Below are 18,736 nucleotides of genomic sequence, written 5' to 3' on the forward strand. Positions count from 1 at the left end.
ACCGCCGGGGTGTAGTAATGGCCGCCGGTGGCGCAGTAGTGAGTGACAGATACGCGACGACGGTCCGGTTCGCTCGAGCGTCGCATCATCCCCGGGGTGTCCGCGGGAGTCGCGTGAGTGATAGAATGCTCATTCTCATCTGAGATAACAGGGAGAAAGAGAGAAGGAATATAATAAAAGTGTGCGTCGCGTGTGTACGCGTGGGAGGGAAAGAAAGAAGTAAAAGATAGGGAAAGAGCGAGCGGTGCGGCAACCCGCCACTGTTCCCGGCGCCGGCGGGATGATTAAGGATATGGCGGACGATGAGGCCATACAGGCCACCAACGACGACGCCAGCGAGTGCAAACGTTACGCGGTGCAGCTCGGCTACTGGTGCGACCCGTTCATCAGCCTGTTCGTCAAGCAGACCGCCCGGAAGGCGCCCGAGATCAATCGCGGCTATTACGCCAGAGTCAAGGGCATCGAGCTCTTCGTCGAGAACTTTCTCAAGGTGAGCGTCGCGTTAAAGTCCCTTCGATTTTTCCCTCGCTTTGGTCGCCCCCCTTCGTCCCTTCAGGTTGCATACAGGCTCGTCCTGCGAAAGATGTGCAACGTACACAGTGGCGCAGTCGAAGGGAACGGTCCCATCGTTCGTTCGTTCGTTCGAACTCCGGGAAAGTCGCTCGTTCCTCTGGGCTGCCCTTTCTGTACCCTCCGCATCTCTTCCCGCCTATCGTTGAGATGCGTGTTGACTGTACGCCTCGTTTATTTCGATCGTATTTTTCGCATTTTACATCTTTAATAAATATTCGTTTTATTTGCGAATATGAAAAGCACAGAGTGTGTGCGGATCTCGCGTTACGAATGCGGAAGGAGTAGGAGAGTGCAGCTGAGAATGGCGCGTATAACCTAGAACGCGAGTCTGAAACAATTGAGATGACGGAAAGAGAGAGAATCTGAGAGTGAGGGAAGGAGAGAGGGAGACAGAGAGAGAAAGAGAGAAGATACGAGACGCGCGCGAGAAGGAAGATGAAGAGCAGTTGGAGAGGGGAGATGGAATACAGCTGATCCGGGCGGCAGGAACGTGCCGCGGCGGAAACCTTGACCCGCCGACGGTCGAGGCCCTGTCCTAATTCCCGTGAGATTCCCCGCTTGTATCTCGACCGCTAGCCGATATATAGGTCAATGAAAAACGCGCGGCGCGTGTGTGGCACCCGCGCGGCTTACTTCCGAGCTGACACCGGCTGCACGCGGTGCGGAATTTGCTCGTTATAGCGGGGACAAAAATATTCCGTCCACTCGCGTATAAAGCGCGGCCGCCTGCGTTTTCCGCTTCCAAGTTACTTGGCTCGAGCGCTGCTAAACCACCGATGTATATCTATATGTATATATATAATATATAGACTCTTGTGAGCATAAAAACGAAAAATCAATTATCTTCTGCAGTGTGAATATAATGTGGCTCTAGTCTCCGGAAAATTAATAATAGCATTTTATATGAAATAAAATTGGCCTTCCTTTTTAATTTATTATATTGTAGCTATTATTTTATTAATGATATATGTTTTACTTATTAATTTATTATATCACAAATATTTCCATTGGAATTGTGGACTATTTTCAAGAGACTTTGAAATATTTATGACTGTGAATTATTTGATAAACACCTTATATGAATTTATCTATCTTTCAAGATAGATAGGGAAGTAAGCAAAAATTGAAATACACATTTCTTAATTATTAGTTTTTTAATATAAATGTTAATATATACATTCTATCTTGACATATTTACATTCTATCTTGACATATTTATATTTTATCTTGATAGGGTTTTCAACTTTTTAATAAGAGCAAAATTTTAATACTTTTTTAGTTACATTTAATGTCTCATATTTAGTTTCAAAAAGTTTGAGAAATAATTTTATAATTAAAAAAACTTAAGAAAGTTTTATTAAAATAATCAGTTTTTTGTTTGTATGTACAAAGTATAACAAAGCAAAAGAAATTTTCTTTGTTATAAAGTTACAAAGTATGTTATGTTGTTATAATAATATTAAAATCATTAGTCTCAAGGATGCATTTTCTATTTATGCAGCTGTCTGGTGGTAAAGGTCAGATCATAAACTTGGGCGCTGGTTTTGACACACTTTATTGGAGACTTAGGGAAGCAGGGAATAGCCCTGGGAACTTCGTGGAACTTGACTTCCCCAGCATAACTGCGAAGAAATGTTATCACATCAAGAAGCACAAGCAATTAATCGATATGCTAAACACTGAAGGTATTCTATTCGCACATCAGTTATCTTGGTTATTTACGCACTTGGCATTGTTTCAGTGCATACATAATTATGTACCTTTTTTCAGACGGAGAAATCCGATTTTCAACCACAGAACTGCACGCCGCAAATTATCACCTGGTTGGTACAGATCTGCGACACATAGCGGAACTAAATAACAAATTGACCCAAGCCGAAGTCAATTTCAATTTACCCACTATGTTCCTCGCAGAATGTGTTCTAGTGTACGTAGACGCTAGTGCGACTTCGTCGTTATTAAAATGGTTAGCGAGCAAGTTCCCGAACAGTTTGTTTGTCAGCTACGAACAGGTGAACATGAAGGACAAATTCGGCCAGGTCATGCTGTCGAATTTGCGTAGCCGTGGGTGCTTATTAGCAGGTGTAGAGGACTGCGAGTCGTTAGAGACTCAACAGAGACGGTAAATACAAATTCCCTTGGTGCATCTTCGGTGAATCAGCAAAATATGAATGACGAAATTGTTCGGAATAGATTTCAATTGGAATTATTCAATTTTTCCTAGAAACCACACAATAGAAATTTAAGGAATAATCATATTTATCATTTTTATCAGAATCCATTTTGAATAGTTTTTAATACTTGTCCAAATTTGGCAGGTCGATAATTCAATTTTGCAACTTTTGTTACAGTTTTACCATAAACAATTGGGAGGGGACGAGTGCGTGGACGATGGTGGATGTTTATGATTCACTGCCTGTAATGGATCGTAGTCGAATCGAACACATAGAAATGCTGGACGAGCGAGAGCTCCTTACTCAACTGCTCCAGCACTACTGCATCGCCGTCGCTTGGAACGGACAAACGTTTAAAAATTTGTCTATAGCACAGGGTTAGGTGTCGGCCGCCTGACCGCTTCTTTCTGTGTCTCTCTCGCGAGTTACTCCAGGTAAATGACGTCATGTAATTCGGGCTCGACGAGCCCTAGTAAGTTTATATAATCTCGATCGACAGAGCAGGAGATAACGCTTCTCAGATTGCGCTTAGGTACATCTCGACGATTAATCTCGAAGAGTTGAAATAGTCTACGTCACGAGGATATAGCTTCCTCCAGTTAAAAGATGCTTTTAACTTTTTGTCATACAGGAACATCGCCATAATAATTTTTATATAAGTTTTGAATATATTCTTCGTTCTTCGATAAGTGCGTATTACACGCGTTGTTTAACGAGCGTTGCAACGAGAGAGAGAGAAATAGATAGAGGTTGCGATTGCGATAATCGAATCACGCAAAATACGTATGCGACTAGCCGGCAGTGTTAACGGCTGTCGCGGACAACTTCTGGCATCTTTTCGCAGATAATAATTTTCCAGTCATCTTAATTTACGTGCGACATATCTTAATTATGTGTGTAATAATGTATAACGATTTTACCTGCAAAAGATTGTCACGCTCCTCTCACCACCAGATTTATGTATAAAGTTATATGGTCGTTATTATAATTATTATAGATTGCTATTGTTACGTGGTTCGCGATCGAACGGCGCGACACGATGGGCAGAGAGTAATTTATTGTATTATGAGATATCATTGAGGATTAGTAACTCAACTTACGTTTTTATCACTTGTTATTCAAGTATGATTTCTTTGTTTTAATAAATGAAAATTGTAGAGTCCGTGCTATGATTGCGAAGAATAATTTCGTACAAAGATCTGCAAAATCTACTCTTTTTATCTGCATTCTTCTACGATTTCTGCACGTAAACGAGAAATGCGCCCTCGTTATTGCAGATAGGAAAAGTCTAGAGATATAAAAAGCTAGAAAAAGACTAGAAAAAGGCATGAAGAAAGTACAGTTAAAAAGGCACGGATCTATATTTTTAATCTTTCACCGCGAATACAAAGAATATTTTTCTGAAAAAAACACATTCGTGTATAGAACTTGGATTCTACGAAAGTCTTAATATATATAATTACGATATTTGTGAAATACAGTGTAAAATTATTCCTTACGCGCGCGACCCGGTCCTTGTGTGTGTGAATGTGTATTATATGTTAGAGATTACGAATTATATTGAGCCGTGATAAGGCGATTAGTTTTACGGTGTAAGCGCTACAAGCGGTCAGTTTCAGGCACGTGTCCTGCGAACCGCGCGCGGAGAGAGAAAGATATATAAATGTGCGTGATTACTTAAGATAATAAAAGCAAATGTGTGCAACGAAAAGTAAGACTTTAAGTATCGAGCGTGGTACTTTTTGCAAAAAGATCGACGTGCGATCAGATACCGCGCATTTTTGCGAGCGTTAGTCAGAGAGAATCGGCGATATGTGTTCGTAATTAAAATTTAATTAATTTTATTCATTCGCTTGTAGATATCGAACTCGTAATTTTTGTTTCCATCGAGACTGCGAAATAAAAAGGAAACGCGTACCGATGTTCTTCGATATATAAAAATCCGACATTTTTTTAACGTTATAATAACAGAGACGCTTACGCTAGTACAGTATTCCGCTTCTTTTCAACACCAATACGAAGAGTATGTTGCACTTAAGCAGGTTACGTATCGATATATGGTAATGAGGGATCGACAGAAAGATTTATTTTCATATTGAGGAATATCAGGGTGACGCATGTGTATTCAGTCTAAGGATAATACGAGAAGATATTATAAGATTTTAAAAGACATTTGAATCATCTTTTTGTAAATACAAAGCAGTATTGGGCATTATGCGATTAATTTATTGTTGTAATTTATTTTTGTTAATTTAAAATAATCGAAAATTTTTAAATACATATAACCAAATGATTAATAAAACCAATTAATTAAATATTAATTTTGTATAATTAATCGATTAAGTTTTCGCCTAACTAGAGATTTAATTGACTCAAAATATCAAGGCAACTAAAAAAATTTCATTTTTTATTGTAAACAAGAACTAAATTTTTAGTCGTAATTCTATAATCAGTAAATTGATAAAAATTTGCCCAGCACTGTACAAAATACATAAACATTTCGCGAGCAGAACTCGGACTTTATCGCGAAGGAAATGAGGCGTGATCGCAGAGATTGTTTATCTCAGTAAAGGGACATTGATCGCTTTTCTGGAATCTGACGGCCTACTGGATTGGAATTCTGTAGTGATATTGTATGTCGATACATGTGATTTTAGCGATTTTGCCTTGGACACAAACGAAGGTAATTTCTCAGATCTGCTAGCGAGTTTCTGTAATCTCCACGTTTTGTTTTAAATGTGTTTCTCGACCGTCTCTTTTCAATACTTTTATCGTTACGCGCGAGCAGTTTATTAGATTTAAGAGACGAGAATACAAGCGTATTCCATCAGATCTACTGCGCGGATTTACAGAAAGATGTACGAGTGGTTGCTCGGTCTCTTGTCCCTTCCCCCTTTGATGAGTAAGGTTACATACCTGGAGTAACGAACATGTATAAGAAAAAAAGATAGTCAGATGTTCTATTTTTCTCAGAAGTTACAAAAATTGCAGCCATTGTTACGATATCTATCAACGTTTGTAGGTAAATCCTCGCCTCCGCCTCCGCCTCCATCGCCCGACATGTCGCCTTTGCACGTAGAGGAATAATCAAGACCTATCTTTTTCGCGTTAGTTTCGTGTCACGTGTAAGTCATTCGAGATAAAATTTACTGGTTTACTCAAACGCTCGTTTATGTGTTCAAGTCGACTTAAAGTTTGAGAATCAAAATAAAACTTTCATGTGCATCTAGGTTGTCTTTCGAGACGTCGTCGTGAGAATTCGAGCAAGGCACTGCCATGAAAATTAAGTAAGATCTCAAAGTTCACAGTTTTAAAACTCAATAAATTTGTCATTTTTACGTGCACCGGCTCTTTTTGAAATGAGAGAAAAAAGGAGCAACAAGAACAAATCTGTTTTAGCATTATTTTTTGTAAATTTTTAAAAATTCATAAAATTTATTTTGATTTACGTTTAAATTGAATTATTATTTTAATTTTATTTCGAAACATGAATTTTACGTCACAAAAATTGCCTAAACAGAAACCGCGTATCAAAAAAATTTTTTTTACTTTTTTAAAATTCATTATTAATGAATTTGTTGCATATTCAAACGAAATAGAATTAATGGTCGCACAATTAAAAATGAACAAATCCGTACGAATTACACGAGCAGACTGCGAGAAATCACGAGAATACCAATTTGATTCTCAAACTTAGGTAATACGATAACGTTGTGCGGACGGTATGCACAGCTTCACATTTCTTCGCCTCGATTTCATTCTACATTTCATTAATTTTATGTACGGATGTTGTACACCTTGAAAAAGAAGATATGAAATCTATATTATATGGATATTCAGTGTGCTTCCATTGTCATTATGAACTAATAAGGATGGAAAAAATTGTGCATCTTTATATTCGCATAATTGTGATATTGTTAAATTGTGCATTTAATGATTAGAAAAAAACGAGCGATCAGTTATTAATGATTGTAGCTTCCTGTTTGATACATTTCCTTTCACATGTTTCATGCTGAGAAATTTCTTCAAGTGGGAAAAGAGAACAGCTATAATATTAAATTAAAATATTTTTAAATGTATAAGATAAGATATATATAACTATATGCCGATACATACTTCTCCCATTTAAAGTCTTTCACTTAATTTATTGTGTAAAAGATGACTTAACATAATGTGATTTATTAAAATTATTTTTATTATTTTAATGAAACTCTGATGGACAGATATATAAAACGAATAAACAGCATCTAAAAAAAAGACAGGCATCAGATAAATCGTATTATTTGTATAGCTGTACATCTAGAATTCGCCGTTTCGTGTAAAGAGATATAAAGAGATTTTAAAAATACATAATTTTCTATATATACCTTTAGGTACATCTAATACTTTACACCTTATTAAATGTAATATTTGCATTGTTCATTGCTCGTTGGCGCACACAGTTTTCGTGGAAGGTACGCAGATTGATCGCGAAATAACTTTATATTTGTACTATTATTTACATATTTTCATTTCTATAAATTGCGAAGTTGAGAATCATGAAAAAGAATATTGAAATATCGTTTTTTCTCATCACATGGAAAACAATTTCTATTATTCTTTAGTTCTAGTGTGATAAACTCAAGATAAGATCAGATAAGTCATGTCTCGTAGAAAGACTCAATTGACCATTTCTTAAAAGCCCAGTGGATTCGATTGCACGCTCCCACCAGCGTCGCACATGTTCCTTGAAATTTTACTCAAATTTTTAAAGATGTCCAATTGCTTGCTGGAACTGACTTGTCGTAAATTATATGCAGCACGATCCGACACCTGTAATAAAATAACCGCACTTAGCCATTACAAAAGAAATTATGTATTCACATTACTGCTAACAGGATCAATATTTACAACACGACAGATTAAAGAAATATTCTTAAATTCTTAGTCAATTATCTCAATAAAGTATATTTAAATATTAGATTAAATACTATCAATATATTTAGATTTAGAACTAAACGATGGTTGCAATGAGTTACTTGTTGATCCTGCTAGGATTTGAATAAAAAATGAAAAATATCCATACCTCCATGCACCAAGTTTGTGCCATTAATAACTCGTGTTCTGCGCTAGGCAAATTCTTGTTCAACGACATAGTTGCCCTGCTTATGGCAACTGACATTGTATATATATCGAAGGCAGCCTGTGTAATCCTGTTGAGGATAAATTGCTCGTCTACAATGCCTCGCCCGTATTTAATAAGAGAGGATTCTATAACTTGACCGAAGGCCTCCACGTTCTGCAATAATTTTTTTTTAGTACAAATTCATTCGTATTTAACTGATAAAATTACAATGTTTAAACTATTAGTCTCACTTTCGAGCAAAGTGCGGCGCTATCTGCCAATTTTGGATGCACATTATTCCCGAAAGTAGGCGGTGATGTCAAACCGATTGCTCTAGTTGCTCGCTTAGTTGCTTCTTCAACAATTAAACCTAAATTTGCGGTAGGATTCTTGAAGGCCTTCTGTAGCTCCTTCAAATGGCTCCCGGCATATTGGATACCGGTAAGCCCCACGAACAAACGCAAAATGTCGTTCGTCCCCTCGAAAATCGGGAATATACGCAAATCGCGCATCACGCGTTCTAGACCAGTCTCACTCATGAAACCCATTCCTCCCAAGGTCTGAATAGCTTCGTTACATACCCACCACGCGGACTCGGATGCAAAACACTATAATAAAAAAAAGATTTATGTGACAAATAACAAGTTCGCAATTTATTGACATTAAAAGTAATAAATTTATACTTCAATACGATAGCTTTTGTAATATAAGTATTAATTGCATGAGAAAGAAATTAGATTATGAAAATCTTAAACAAAAAATTTTAATTAGATTTACGAATTTTCTTTGTAATACATGTTGTACATAACATATATTTCCACACACACATATACACATTAATATTTTCAGAAAAATATGAAATGTCCATATATTTAATTGAAGATACATTCGCATTTTGTAAAGCAAATTAATCAAGCAACGAAAAAATTACCTTTGAAATAGCTGCTTCCAGGTGATAATCTTGGCTTCCTTTATCCATGTTACCAGAAATCATATATGCCAAAGACTCTGTGACATATTGCAGTATAGACATGCGCGCCAATTTTTCTTGTATTGTACCATAATTATCTATCGTGCGACCAAACTGTACGCGTTGCGTTGCATGATTCACGGCCTTGTCGATGCAGTAACGCATGGTGCCAGAGAGAGCGGCAGCCATACCGAATCTACCATTGTTCAAAATGTTCATCGCGACCTGAATGAAGCGAATGTATAGTTAAGTGTTATTCAAACTCGCGTAAATAATTTTCAAAGTTTCACGCAATGAAAATTATATTTTCTTGATAAAATTATACAAAATTCTTCATGTAGTCAAGTTATATCTGTTTAACGCTATATAATCTTCATTTCCATATTTAATATTTCGAAAATAAAGATATTCTTAAAATAAAATGTTCTTTTCTCCTGTGGATTTTCTAAAGAGAAAAAAAAAAGATTTTTTATCAATAAAAAACCATAATCAAGTTTTATTTTCTCAATGCTGGAATATGAAAATCGCTTAAGTGACTATTTTCTAATTAAATATATTTTTTAATGTGAATTGTATCAAATGTAAGTAGATTAAATACATTTTCCGATTTACTAACGATATTTATAACGTGAGATGTTTAAGTTTCTGTGAAATTTTACCTTGAAACCTTCACCTTCCTTGCCGAGAACATTCTCCGCTGGGATCTTAACATCCTCGAAGAAAATCGCAGCCGTGTTGCTGCACTTGATGCCCATCTTTTTCTCAGGCGGTCCACTAGTGACACCGCCGAATCCTCTCTCCACGATGAAAGCGGTTATCTTGTCTTTCGTTTTGCCCGTTTTCGGATCCGTCACAGGCACCTGCGCGAACACGGTCATGATATTGGCAATGCCGCCGTTCGATATCCAAATCTTGCTACCGTTGAGAATGTAATGCGACCCGTCCGCGGATTTAACGGCACGCGAACGTATCGAGCTAGCGTCGGAGCCGGAAGTCGGTTCTGTCAGGCAAAAAGCGGCATATGTGCCGTTGCTAACCTGAGGCAGATACTTTGCCTTCTGTTCCGGAGTGCCGAACAAAAGTATACCCTGCGGGCGTTTATAATTACGATCATTAATATCATAGATGAATAATCATATCATAAATAATGTGACCGGCAAAATTGATAAAAATGTGTCAAGAGACAGAATACATCGCTGTGAGAAACATTACCTTGAATCCTATGCTCTGATGCGCGCCCAAAGTGATGCCGATACCCAAATCATGATAACCGCATACTTGGACGATACGAGTGTACTGAGTATTTGTCAGTCCCAACCCACCAAATTCCGTGGGTACTTGTAGAGAAAATCCACCAAAGTCCCAGAGAGCAGCTAACGTCTTTTCATCTATGCTTGCATTCTGATCGTTTTTAGCGGCGTCGTTTATTTCCTGTGAAAAAAAAACACAAAATGTGAATTTAATAAAAGCTAACTTGTAACTTCCAATTATTGTGCTCTTTAAGAGGAAGATATTTATTACCTCGTAAAACTTCTCTATAGGATCAACAAGCATCTTTATCGTTTCAGTTTGCTCTTGATTCATAGGCTCTGGAAATGGACACACTTGATTTAGCTGCAATTGACCACGAAAGATATTCATGGTGAAAGATTGATTTTCCTTTTCAGCTGCATTCTCTTGTGGCGTCTCATTGACCTTCACTGCTGCTTGGGTGGCCAGACATCTGCATATGATCATGAAATAATGTTTACTTAAGAAATAGTATAGAAATTACATAGTAAATGATAAAATAAAAATGTCATAATTATTAAATCATTATACATTTAAAAAGAAATTTAAGATATTAAAGTATTTTATTTCTGTCTTCACACACAATGTTTAAATACTTACAAATATTTTAGTTTTAACAGTGTTTAGATTTAAAATGCTTGAAATCTTTGACAGTTTTTTTATTGTTTTAAATTTAAAAAAGCATAAATTATCTTGCAGTTTTTACATATCTCGAGTTATCTCGCAAATAAATATAATCTTATTTGTGTTAGTTTACAATTGTACTTTTTTACTAAATAATAATAAAAAATATAAACTTATTCTTTGATAACACATGCCATATACTTTGATATTTTTATTTCTTTTTTATCTGTAATTTGATATTTCTCACAAGTATTCTCATATTTTTTAATATTTAGCGCCTATGAACTTAAGACCCGATGAAATGATCAATAATACGCCGATCATGTATTTGAATAACTGCGTGTTAACACAGATAAACAATATACAAATAAACACAGCTTTTAGATGACGTATGCCAACATGCATGTTTTGACAAGTCTCGATCGACGGGGACATAGTTCAAAGTCCACATACGTACGTCAAACGCACACGCTTACGACTAAAAATATCGAACTGCACAGATCGGTATATATCTTTTAATACAAAGATCAATCGCGACAAGCCAAATATGCAACGCACGTACACACGAATTTCGCTAATTGCGGTTTGACGTCGTTAAAAAGGATCATTTAATGTCGCGCGACGACGAATACACATTCACATTTAACATTTGCCTACGGCAAATTGCGTTTCAGCCATGCGCGAAATTTGCTCGACACTTATTCAACGGTATGAATATGATTTGATTTCTATTAATTCAGAATTTGCTCCAACTTTGGCAACAAGTTGTTTGATATGAATGAAAAACGAGACAATCTGGACACTTCACCTGGAAGTGACGCAGAATCCTAAGGGTGTCTCGACGGCCTTGTTCAGATTTCTCGCGGTTGACGAGAAGACCTTGGCGACACGAAACATCGTCGAAGCGTGTAAATTCTCTGCTCCCGAATGAAAACCCGCGCTGACGAAGACCAAAATGGAAAAAAAACAGTTGCCTGCTGCTGCTCTCGGAGAAAGTACTTTCCGCGACACTTTCGCACAGTGACACACCGCCACACACCGCCGTCTGCCGTCGTGGAACTAAGGCTAGTAAGGCTGCGTTCCGATATTTACTGTCAGTAGTGTCAGTACTGAAAATCTACAGTATATGTGACGTAAACTATAAATTTTCAGTACTGGCAGTGAATATCGGAACGCAGTTTAAATACGAAAGTGCAGCGCTCTACTGCGGAAAGATATTTGACAACTTTACAGTTAACGTGCTGCGTTCGGACAAATTGCGAACTAACCTTAAGAAATTTGTAAGTCATGTGTATTATTTTAAATTACATAATTTAAAATTTCAATAATTATAAATATTAGAAAAAAGTAATATACTTTTGTAATTTATTAACACTCTTCATATCTTTGCATCAGATATACATAAGCATTTTATTACATTATTCCATCTTTATCGTTTGTTGTAAAACAGATAGAAAACAGCGCGAGCACTAACATCATTAAAAAACGCGTTTTAAAATCGATTTTATCAACTTCAATTAACTTAAAAAAAATGGTCAAATAAATTTATGAATTATAAAATTTAAAACTGATCGTTTCTAATCTATTTTTCAAATTATTTTAATTAAAAAATTATTAACATTTAAAGTATTATATTTTATATAAATGATGTGCAGAAAATTGTGGAAAACAAAATACAATATATCAATTATTTGCAACTGGCTATTTTTAATTAAGCCTATTTCTACCAACGTAGATTAACTTTAATTTTGGATTAATTTACTCTTTATCTCTTTTTAATTTTTGGAACTAGAATGAGATAACAAGTAAATTAAACCGAGATTAAAAATTAATCTACGTTGGTAGAAACAGGCCATAGTTGTTCAAGCTAACCGAAGACGGTGTATGTAAGACTAGTCTTTACTACCGACTAGGGAGTATACCGCTCTTAAATTTGTCGAGCAGATCTATGGCCGAACATTGATCAGCTGTGTGGATTGTTGCCAGATCAGGAGCCGAGATAGCCAAGTGATATGGAGTTCAAGCTGATTGAAGTGGATACAAGTGAATACAAGTGACGATAAGATCGTCATATTATAATGAGTGCCATGAGTAATCTTAGGTACTGTTGAGACGACAGTATCCTGAAACAACGCAAATGGTACAAAGCTATGGGTTGAATGGCGCCAAGTAAATATACATAAATCAAAAATAGATGAAAATACGTGGACACGTGTGATATCGATAGCTAAGTTATATAATGTAATCGCGATTTTTTATATACTTTTCGTTCTACTTATACACAATACGCTGTCTTTTAATCATTAATCAGAGAGATAAGAGAATAGGTATTTTTATTTAGATGCAAAGATAATTATTTAGTTTAGGCACTTATATTCAAATATCGATGTAGTTGTGCTTATTCGATGCGGTTTTGCTTCAAACGAACGAATCTGGCAGAAAAAAAGCGTCGCTCTGCTCCGGGAAGCGAGATATTAACTGTTAAAATCGACGAATATTCAGGTTATGAAACCTGTCATACCGACGAAATGTAGCGACATGAACACTTTTCGCGGCCATATACGCATGCTCGATGGTCATTCTAGGTGCGCGAATTTCAAATGTCTCACTGCCTTTCGAACGAGAAAACAATTTTTTTTGTTGATTAGGTATGTATTCAGTGTGCTTTCACACCAGTGTTGCACATCTTCTTCTTCAAGTCCCTCTGGTGGAGATCCGACCTAAAATAATACGACGACCGATAGTATGAATATCTTTTTTCCAATCAATTTATGATAATTTTATTATATCTTATATCGATTATCTCTTCGGTACTTCCACGTGGCGAATCCGGAAACAAATGGTGGAAGTGCCTAAGGGCCGATTTCACCAACTCCGGTTAATTTATTAACCGGTCGGTTATTCCATTGGAATTGACCAAGGCGTAATAAGCCTTATGCCATAAGAAACTGACCAATTATAATTGAATGTGAGAAGAATAATCGAATATAATTGATTAATTTTTTATGGCTTAAGGGTTGCTATACCTATTATAGATCCGGCTTTAAACTAATATTAAAACTGTTTTTTTAGCTGCACTAGTGCAGAGTATTATTTAAAATTGTACATATTATTTACAATATACATTAGTATAAATAAAATAAATTTAAAGAAATTTTAAGCTAAAAAATATTTATATTTTTATATTGTTTTGGTTACAATAAAATATATATTACATTTAAAATTATTAAAAAAACATAAAATTAGAAGAATATATTAGAAACTATACATTTAAAATTTCATTTGTTTGTTTATCATTATTATAAACATTTTCGTTATATGCTTTTTTGTGATTATACATATTAATATTGAATCTGTGTACATGTCTTTCGTAGAAATAAAATCTTTACAACATAAATTTTTAACAAAAAAGTAACACTTAATTCAAAAGTGTTGAGCAGACAGAGCGGATCAGTGAGCGCTCAGTGATTCTCTAATAAGATTGGTTCTTGTCTTTAGTTCTTCGTTGGATTTAGAAGCAGAAACCAATCATAGTACTGAATTATTGAACGCTTGATCCCATCGACATGTAAAACGGACCGCTTGTCGCTACATTTCGTCGGTATGACAGGTTTTATAACCTGAATATTCGTCAACTTTAACAATTAATATCTCGCTTCCCGGGGCAAAGCGACGCTTTTTTCTACCAGATTCGTTCGTTTGAAGCAAAACCACATCGAATAAGCACAATTACATCGATATTTGAATATCAGTGTCTAAACTAAATAATTACCTAGAAAAGAAAAACTGTGCAAGAAGCTTAGTAAAGAAACAGACTATTGATAGTTAATTTTTGCTTTTATTTTTTCAGATACAGAACGTCTAATTCATGCAACACTTAACTCAACATGCAATACTCACGAGTATTGTTAGATGGATATAAAGTATATTTAGCGTTAGAACAATTGAATACCTTTCTTCTTGATTGTATCTGTTGTTCCTAAAAATTGTACTGTAAAAAATATGAGTAACGTTACATCGGAGAAGGTTTCGTTGTACTCGGTTCTGAAGCTCAACGATAATGACATTAAAGAATTTATTTGTGGCTGGGGCGCCGCCGCTATCAACATCACTGTCACTTTTCCAATTAATAAGATTATATTCAGACAGGTATATTTTTGGACAGAGTGTGAATTGAATTAATCCTGCACCTGAATCTTTTGTGGCACAATCAAAGTTTATTCTTTTTGAATTTTTACTTAATATTTTAACATTGATTTTAACATTTGAGTTAAAAAACTACTTTATAATGTAATGAAGATGTAATTATGAATTTTTCCAGATTTCTTTAAAAGCTTAGAAAGTAAAAAAAAATAGGCTGGGTATAAAAGATTCAGGTTGCAAACAGAGTTGGTGAATACTGTTGTAATATTAAAATACTAATGTGGACATTACTTATATTTTAATATTTATAGATTTTAGAAGGAATGCCTGTGGGTGCCGCAGTCGGACAGATATCGCAAGAGGGAATACGCTTGCTGTATCGTGGAATTTTGCCGCCTCTATGTCAAAAGACTCTGTCCCTCAGTTTAATGTTTAGCATATATGAGGGATGTAGGAACAGGATTTGTCTACTGACCAGCAACGATGTGCTGGCTAAGATACTGGCAGCGAATATAGCTGGTACAATGGAGGCTCTCCTTATGCCGCTTGAGAGAGTGCAAACATTGCTACAGGATTGGCGATACCACACCAAGTTCAAGAACACGTCTCACGCGTTCAGGTATCTGCTGACAAATCATGGGGTGGCCGAGTGTTATCGCGGCATGGTTCCTATCATATACAGAAACGGCTTGTCCAATCTGATGTTCTTTACGCTGCGGGATCAATCGAAGGTGCTGATGGGCAAACAGGAGTCCCTGGTGACCAACTTTATCAGCGGCGCCGTGATCGGCGGTTTCACCAGCACGGTATTTTATCCGATGAACGTGATCAAGATACACATGCAGTCGAAAATAGGCGGCGACTTTGAGAAATTTCTGGCCGTGACTCGTGAGGTATACATTTCCAGGGATCGAAGCTTAATTTCTTTTTATAAGGGCGTACAATTAAATTGTATGAGATCCTTCATTAGTTGGGGTGTGATCAATGCGTCATATGATTTTTTGAAGAATCTACTTATCTAAATCGTTTAACTTTCTGTACACACGGTGTGATCATTTATACTTGTGCACTTGTTTTATTTAAACCAAGTACTATAATTAGTAATAACATTTAATTTTATTTAAAAAATTACAAATACTTTTAAAGATGTTAAAATATATGTAAGAATTATTGAAAAATTTTTTTATAATTGTAAAAGTAATACAAATTAAGGTCACTCAGGACTTTGACCCAACATGCACAGAGAAGATTCCGAAAAACAACGTACGTACAGAGGGTTAATAAGGATTTTTGAATTTATTTATGAAAGATACATTTCACGCCCTGTTGTATAAATTAGATGCTTTAGATGATAATAGGAAATTGTGCTTTTTAATAGGAAATGTTTTTTTTTTAAAGAGACGTGAATGTGTTGCAGTTGCACATTCTTCCTGCTACAAATACGCAGGCAAATGCACACAGGAAGAAAGGTCTATTATATATATACATATATATATATATATATATATATATATATATATATATAAACTTTGTATAATGTTTTAATTGTTGAAATAACATCAACTGTGAATGATTTGTTCTTTTTTTTTAATGAACAAGAAAAATCAAAGAAATTTTAAAGAGCACATCAAATTTTTCCTTTGTTTATATGTAAAAGTAATATAATTTCTAGATTTAGATAGGTGTAATTTTTATGAAGGTCTTTAATCGTCTGATCTCTACCTTTATGAATATACTTGGAAGTTTCATGCGCATTAGTGCATGAATACTTCAAGTGTATGCAATTAATGAGACAGAGAAATGTTAAATGAATAAATTTTAGTAGACACTTTGCCTTTAATTATAGGCAAAGTGTTATCATGGTTTTAGTTATTTATATTATTCCATAAATTGTATATAATCCAATTACTTTTTGGAAGATCTTTAAATTTCATAATCTTTAAGAATTAGGATGTTTTAAGGATAAGATGTTTTAAGGATAAAGTGGCACGACTTATAATGTGATACAATATCGAGTCACAAAATATATTCGGAATAATAAAAAGATAATAAAAAAATATTTGAATTATTGTAAACTATTTATATATGTGATATTACATTATATAAAAATGTATCGAAGACTTCTCTCGTAAAATAATATGGAGGAGTCGAAACAAAAAAATATATATAGCGATGTGCATATAGTTCATTATTTAAATACAATACTATTTTTTATACGGCATTAATTTTGTATGATATGTATAGCAACGATATTTTTATTTTAAAACATTTATGTAAAAGTTTGAAACGTAAGTACAATTCAATCGATGATCATGCGTTATTAATGGTATTATTTAATAAATTAACTCGCACACAGAAGAAACAGAAGATGTGTGAAGTTTGTCTGTTGAATGTTCACGTTGTATACAAAACATGTGCAAATGTGAAATTAATGCTGAAGACAATATACCTAATGTTAGTAGTTAAAATGTTGTATTCTATTGTGTTTTGTAAATCTAGCTTGACTTGTGGGACACTATAGTTCCTCTTTAAAATTCCCGCCACGCAATACATCGCTTAAGTTTTCATCAGGGCCAGCTCAATGAACGCCCGACTTGATCCTAGAGAATATTTAGAATTAGGATAGTATTCATAGTCAACTTGTGTTTAAAATCATATTAAAGATTATTGTAATTTTGAAATGCTACATTTAATTGGTTAGATAAGATTTTAATCTAAACTATCAGTCTTAAGTCAAAGATTGTGAACTATTTTCAATCCTTTTCTCATCTGTCAGAATAGCTTATATTGATTAGTTTACTCGGCGATTGATTCAATTGGCAAAATTGTTTAAAACAGAATTTCTAACTATATAATTGATTCCTAATTTAATTTATTCTTTCCGTATACTAAATAGACATTATAATAATTATATCCGTTTTATTGAACATTTTTGTCATAATTTTTTAGATTTTCTATATAATTTTATAACTCTTAAAAATTTCTGAAATTTTTTATGTACATTGGGAACTTTAGGAATGTTGAGAAAATACATTATTTTTTATTTTAATTTTATATATATATATATATATATATATATGAATACTAAATAAATACTCATATATATATATATGAATACTAAAAGTATCCTAAGATTTCTGTAATTCTACAAATTCTGAAAAAATCTTATAAGCATAGAAAATTTCTTCTAAAATTTGAAAAGGAGTTTTGAAGTCTTAAAAATTATAGGATGAGAAATTCACACATTTAGAAGGTTCCTATCAAAGATGTCGGCTTTCTGAAAAGTATTTTAATTCGTACAAAAATTCCCGAGGAAAATTTTCATCGGGAGATAAATTAATCGTCGATCGAGTTAGCTAGGGATTCGATCGAAGTCGTCTAGACAAATCTGATTTCAATCTAAAGTCACGGGCTTGCCAATCCACCCCAAGGGGGAGGGTCCGCCGATCGGAGCGTTGCATAGAGGGACGTATAATAGAAACGTATTCGCAATTAAAAACCAAGTTATCTCGCGAGATTAAATTATCACCCGGCATACCCATTCCGCGAGGGGGTGGAGGAGGGGTGAGAGCGGAAGGCGCGCGCGACGGGGACGGGCGAGAAGAACGCGAGGAGTCGCGGCGACGACCCTCGCGTGATCCGCGCCTGAGCGAGCGGGCGCCGCTTGTGCGCGGTGCTCCGCGTAAATCGATGCGCGCCGCAGCTTTTGGCCAGCCAGCCAGCCAACCAGCCAGTCCGTCTGTGCGATACGTTCGTGTGCGCTGGTGTGCGCCGGTTACGGTTTGCACCGCCGTACGCGCGTCCGTACTCCGCTCCGTCGTGTCCCCCGCTGCGCTCGTCTCGTCCTGTCCCGTCGCG

The 18,736-nt window shown here is 35.5% G+C and overlaps 3 protein-coding genes across 6 annotated transcripts; 2 read left to right on the forward strand and 1 right to left on the reverse strand.

Annotated features, from left to right (window-relative positions):
• The first annotated feature begins 15 nt into the window (after window positions 1-15).
• Window positions 16-6,713, forward strand: LOC105838447 (leucine carboxyl methyltransferase 1). The gene is made up of 4 exons (XM_012684011.3): window positions 16-490; window positions 2,075-2,258; window positions 2,344-2,695; window positions 2,925-6,713. The coding sequence occupies exons 1-4, from the start codon at window positions 281-283 to the stop codon at window positions 3,127-3,129; spliced, it is 951 nt and encodes a 316-aa protein (XP_012539465.1). The 5' UTR covers window positions 16-280; the 3' UTR covers window positions 3,130-6,713.
• Window positions 6,714-7,012: 299 nt separating this feature from the next.
• LOC105838446 (very long-chain specific acyl-CoA dehydrogenase, mitochondrial) lies at window positions 7,013-11,632 on the reverse strand. Its single transcript, XM_012684010.1, has 8 exons — window positions 11,544-11,632; window positions 10,343-10,544; window positions 10,034-10,252; window positions 9,481-9,909; window positions 8,783-9,046; window positions 8,103-8,459; window positions 7,813-8,025; window positions 7,013-7,559 (listed from the first exon to the last, which is right to left on the reverse strand). The coding sequence occupies exons 1-8, from the start codon at window positions 11,630-11,632 to the stop codon at window positions 7,422-7,424; spliced, it is 1,911 nt and encodes a 636-aa protein (XP_012539464.1). The 3' UTR covers window positions 7,013-7,421.
• A 260-nt stretch (window positions 11,633-11,892) lies between these two features.
• LOC114254399 (solute carrier family 25 member 51-like) lies at window positions 11,893-17,346 on the forward strand. 4 transcript variants are annotated; one of them, XM_036288919.1, is made up of 4 exons: window positions 11,893-12,015; window positions 12,722-12,976; window positions 14,586-14,884; window positions 15,190-17,346. In XM_036288919.1, the coding sequence occupies exons 3-4, from the start codon at window positions 14,738-14,740 to the stop codon at window positions 15,898-15,900; spliced, it is 858 nt and encodes a 285-aa protein (XP_036144812.1). In that variant the 5' UTR covers window positions 11,893-12,015; window positions 12,722-12,976; window positions 14,586-14,737; the 3' UTR covers window positions 15,901-17,346. The 4 variants fall into 4 exon arrangements, with proteins under 4 accessions (XP_036144812.1, XP_036144813.1, XP_036144814.1 ...); XM_036288920.1 differs by lacking the exon at window positions 11,893-12,015 and having other exon boundaries at window positions 12,662-12,904; XM_036288921.1 differs by lacking the exon at window positions 11,893-12,015 and having other exon boundaries at window positions 12,662-12,875.
• Window positions 17,347-18,736: the final 1,390 nt, after the last annotated feature.

The sequence above is a fragment of the Monomorium pharaonis genome, chromosome 6, assembly GCF_013373865.1.
Source record: "Monomorium pharaonis isolate MP-MQ-018 chromosome 6, ASM1337386v2, whole genome shotgun sequence".
NCBI lineage: Eukaryota > Metazoa > Arthropoda > Insecta > Hymenoptera > Formicidae > Monomorium > Monomorium pharaonis.

Bases quoted from the DNA above. Each gene is read 5' to 3' on its own strand.
- LOC105838447 (XM_012684011.3), top strand. From the start codon at position 281: ATGATTAAGGATATGGCGGACGATGAGGCCATACAGGCCACCAACGAC. The intron at 491-2,074 runs GTGAGCGTCGCG...CTATTTATGCAG, and splicing joins TCGTCGAGAACTTTCTCAAG to CTGTCTGGTGGTAAAGGTCA. The intron at 2,696-2,924 runs GTAAATACAAAT...CTTTTGTTACAG, and splicing joins TTAGAGACTCAACAGAGACG to TTTTACCATAAACAATTGGG.
- LOC105838446 (XM_012684010.1), bottom strand. From the start codon at position 11,632: ATGTTTCGTGTCGCCAAGGTCTTCTCGTCAACCGCGAGAAATCTGAAC. The intron at 9,047-9,480 runs GTAAAATTTCAC...CGCTTCATTCAG, and splicing joins AGGAAGGTGAAGGTTTCAAG to GTCGCGATGAACATTTTGAA. The intron at 7,560-7,812 runs GTATGGATATTT...ATTTTATTACAG, and splicing joins CACAAACTTGGTGCATGGAG to GTGTCGGATCGTGCTGCATA.
- LOC114254399 (XM_036288919.1), top strand. From the start codon at position 14,738: ATGAGTAACGTTACATCGGAGAAGGTTTCGTTGTACTCGGTTCTGAAG. The intron at 14,885-15,189 runs GTATATTTTTGG...TAATATTTATAG, and splicing joins ATAAGATTATATTCAGACAG to ATTTTAGAAGGAATGCCTGT.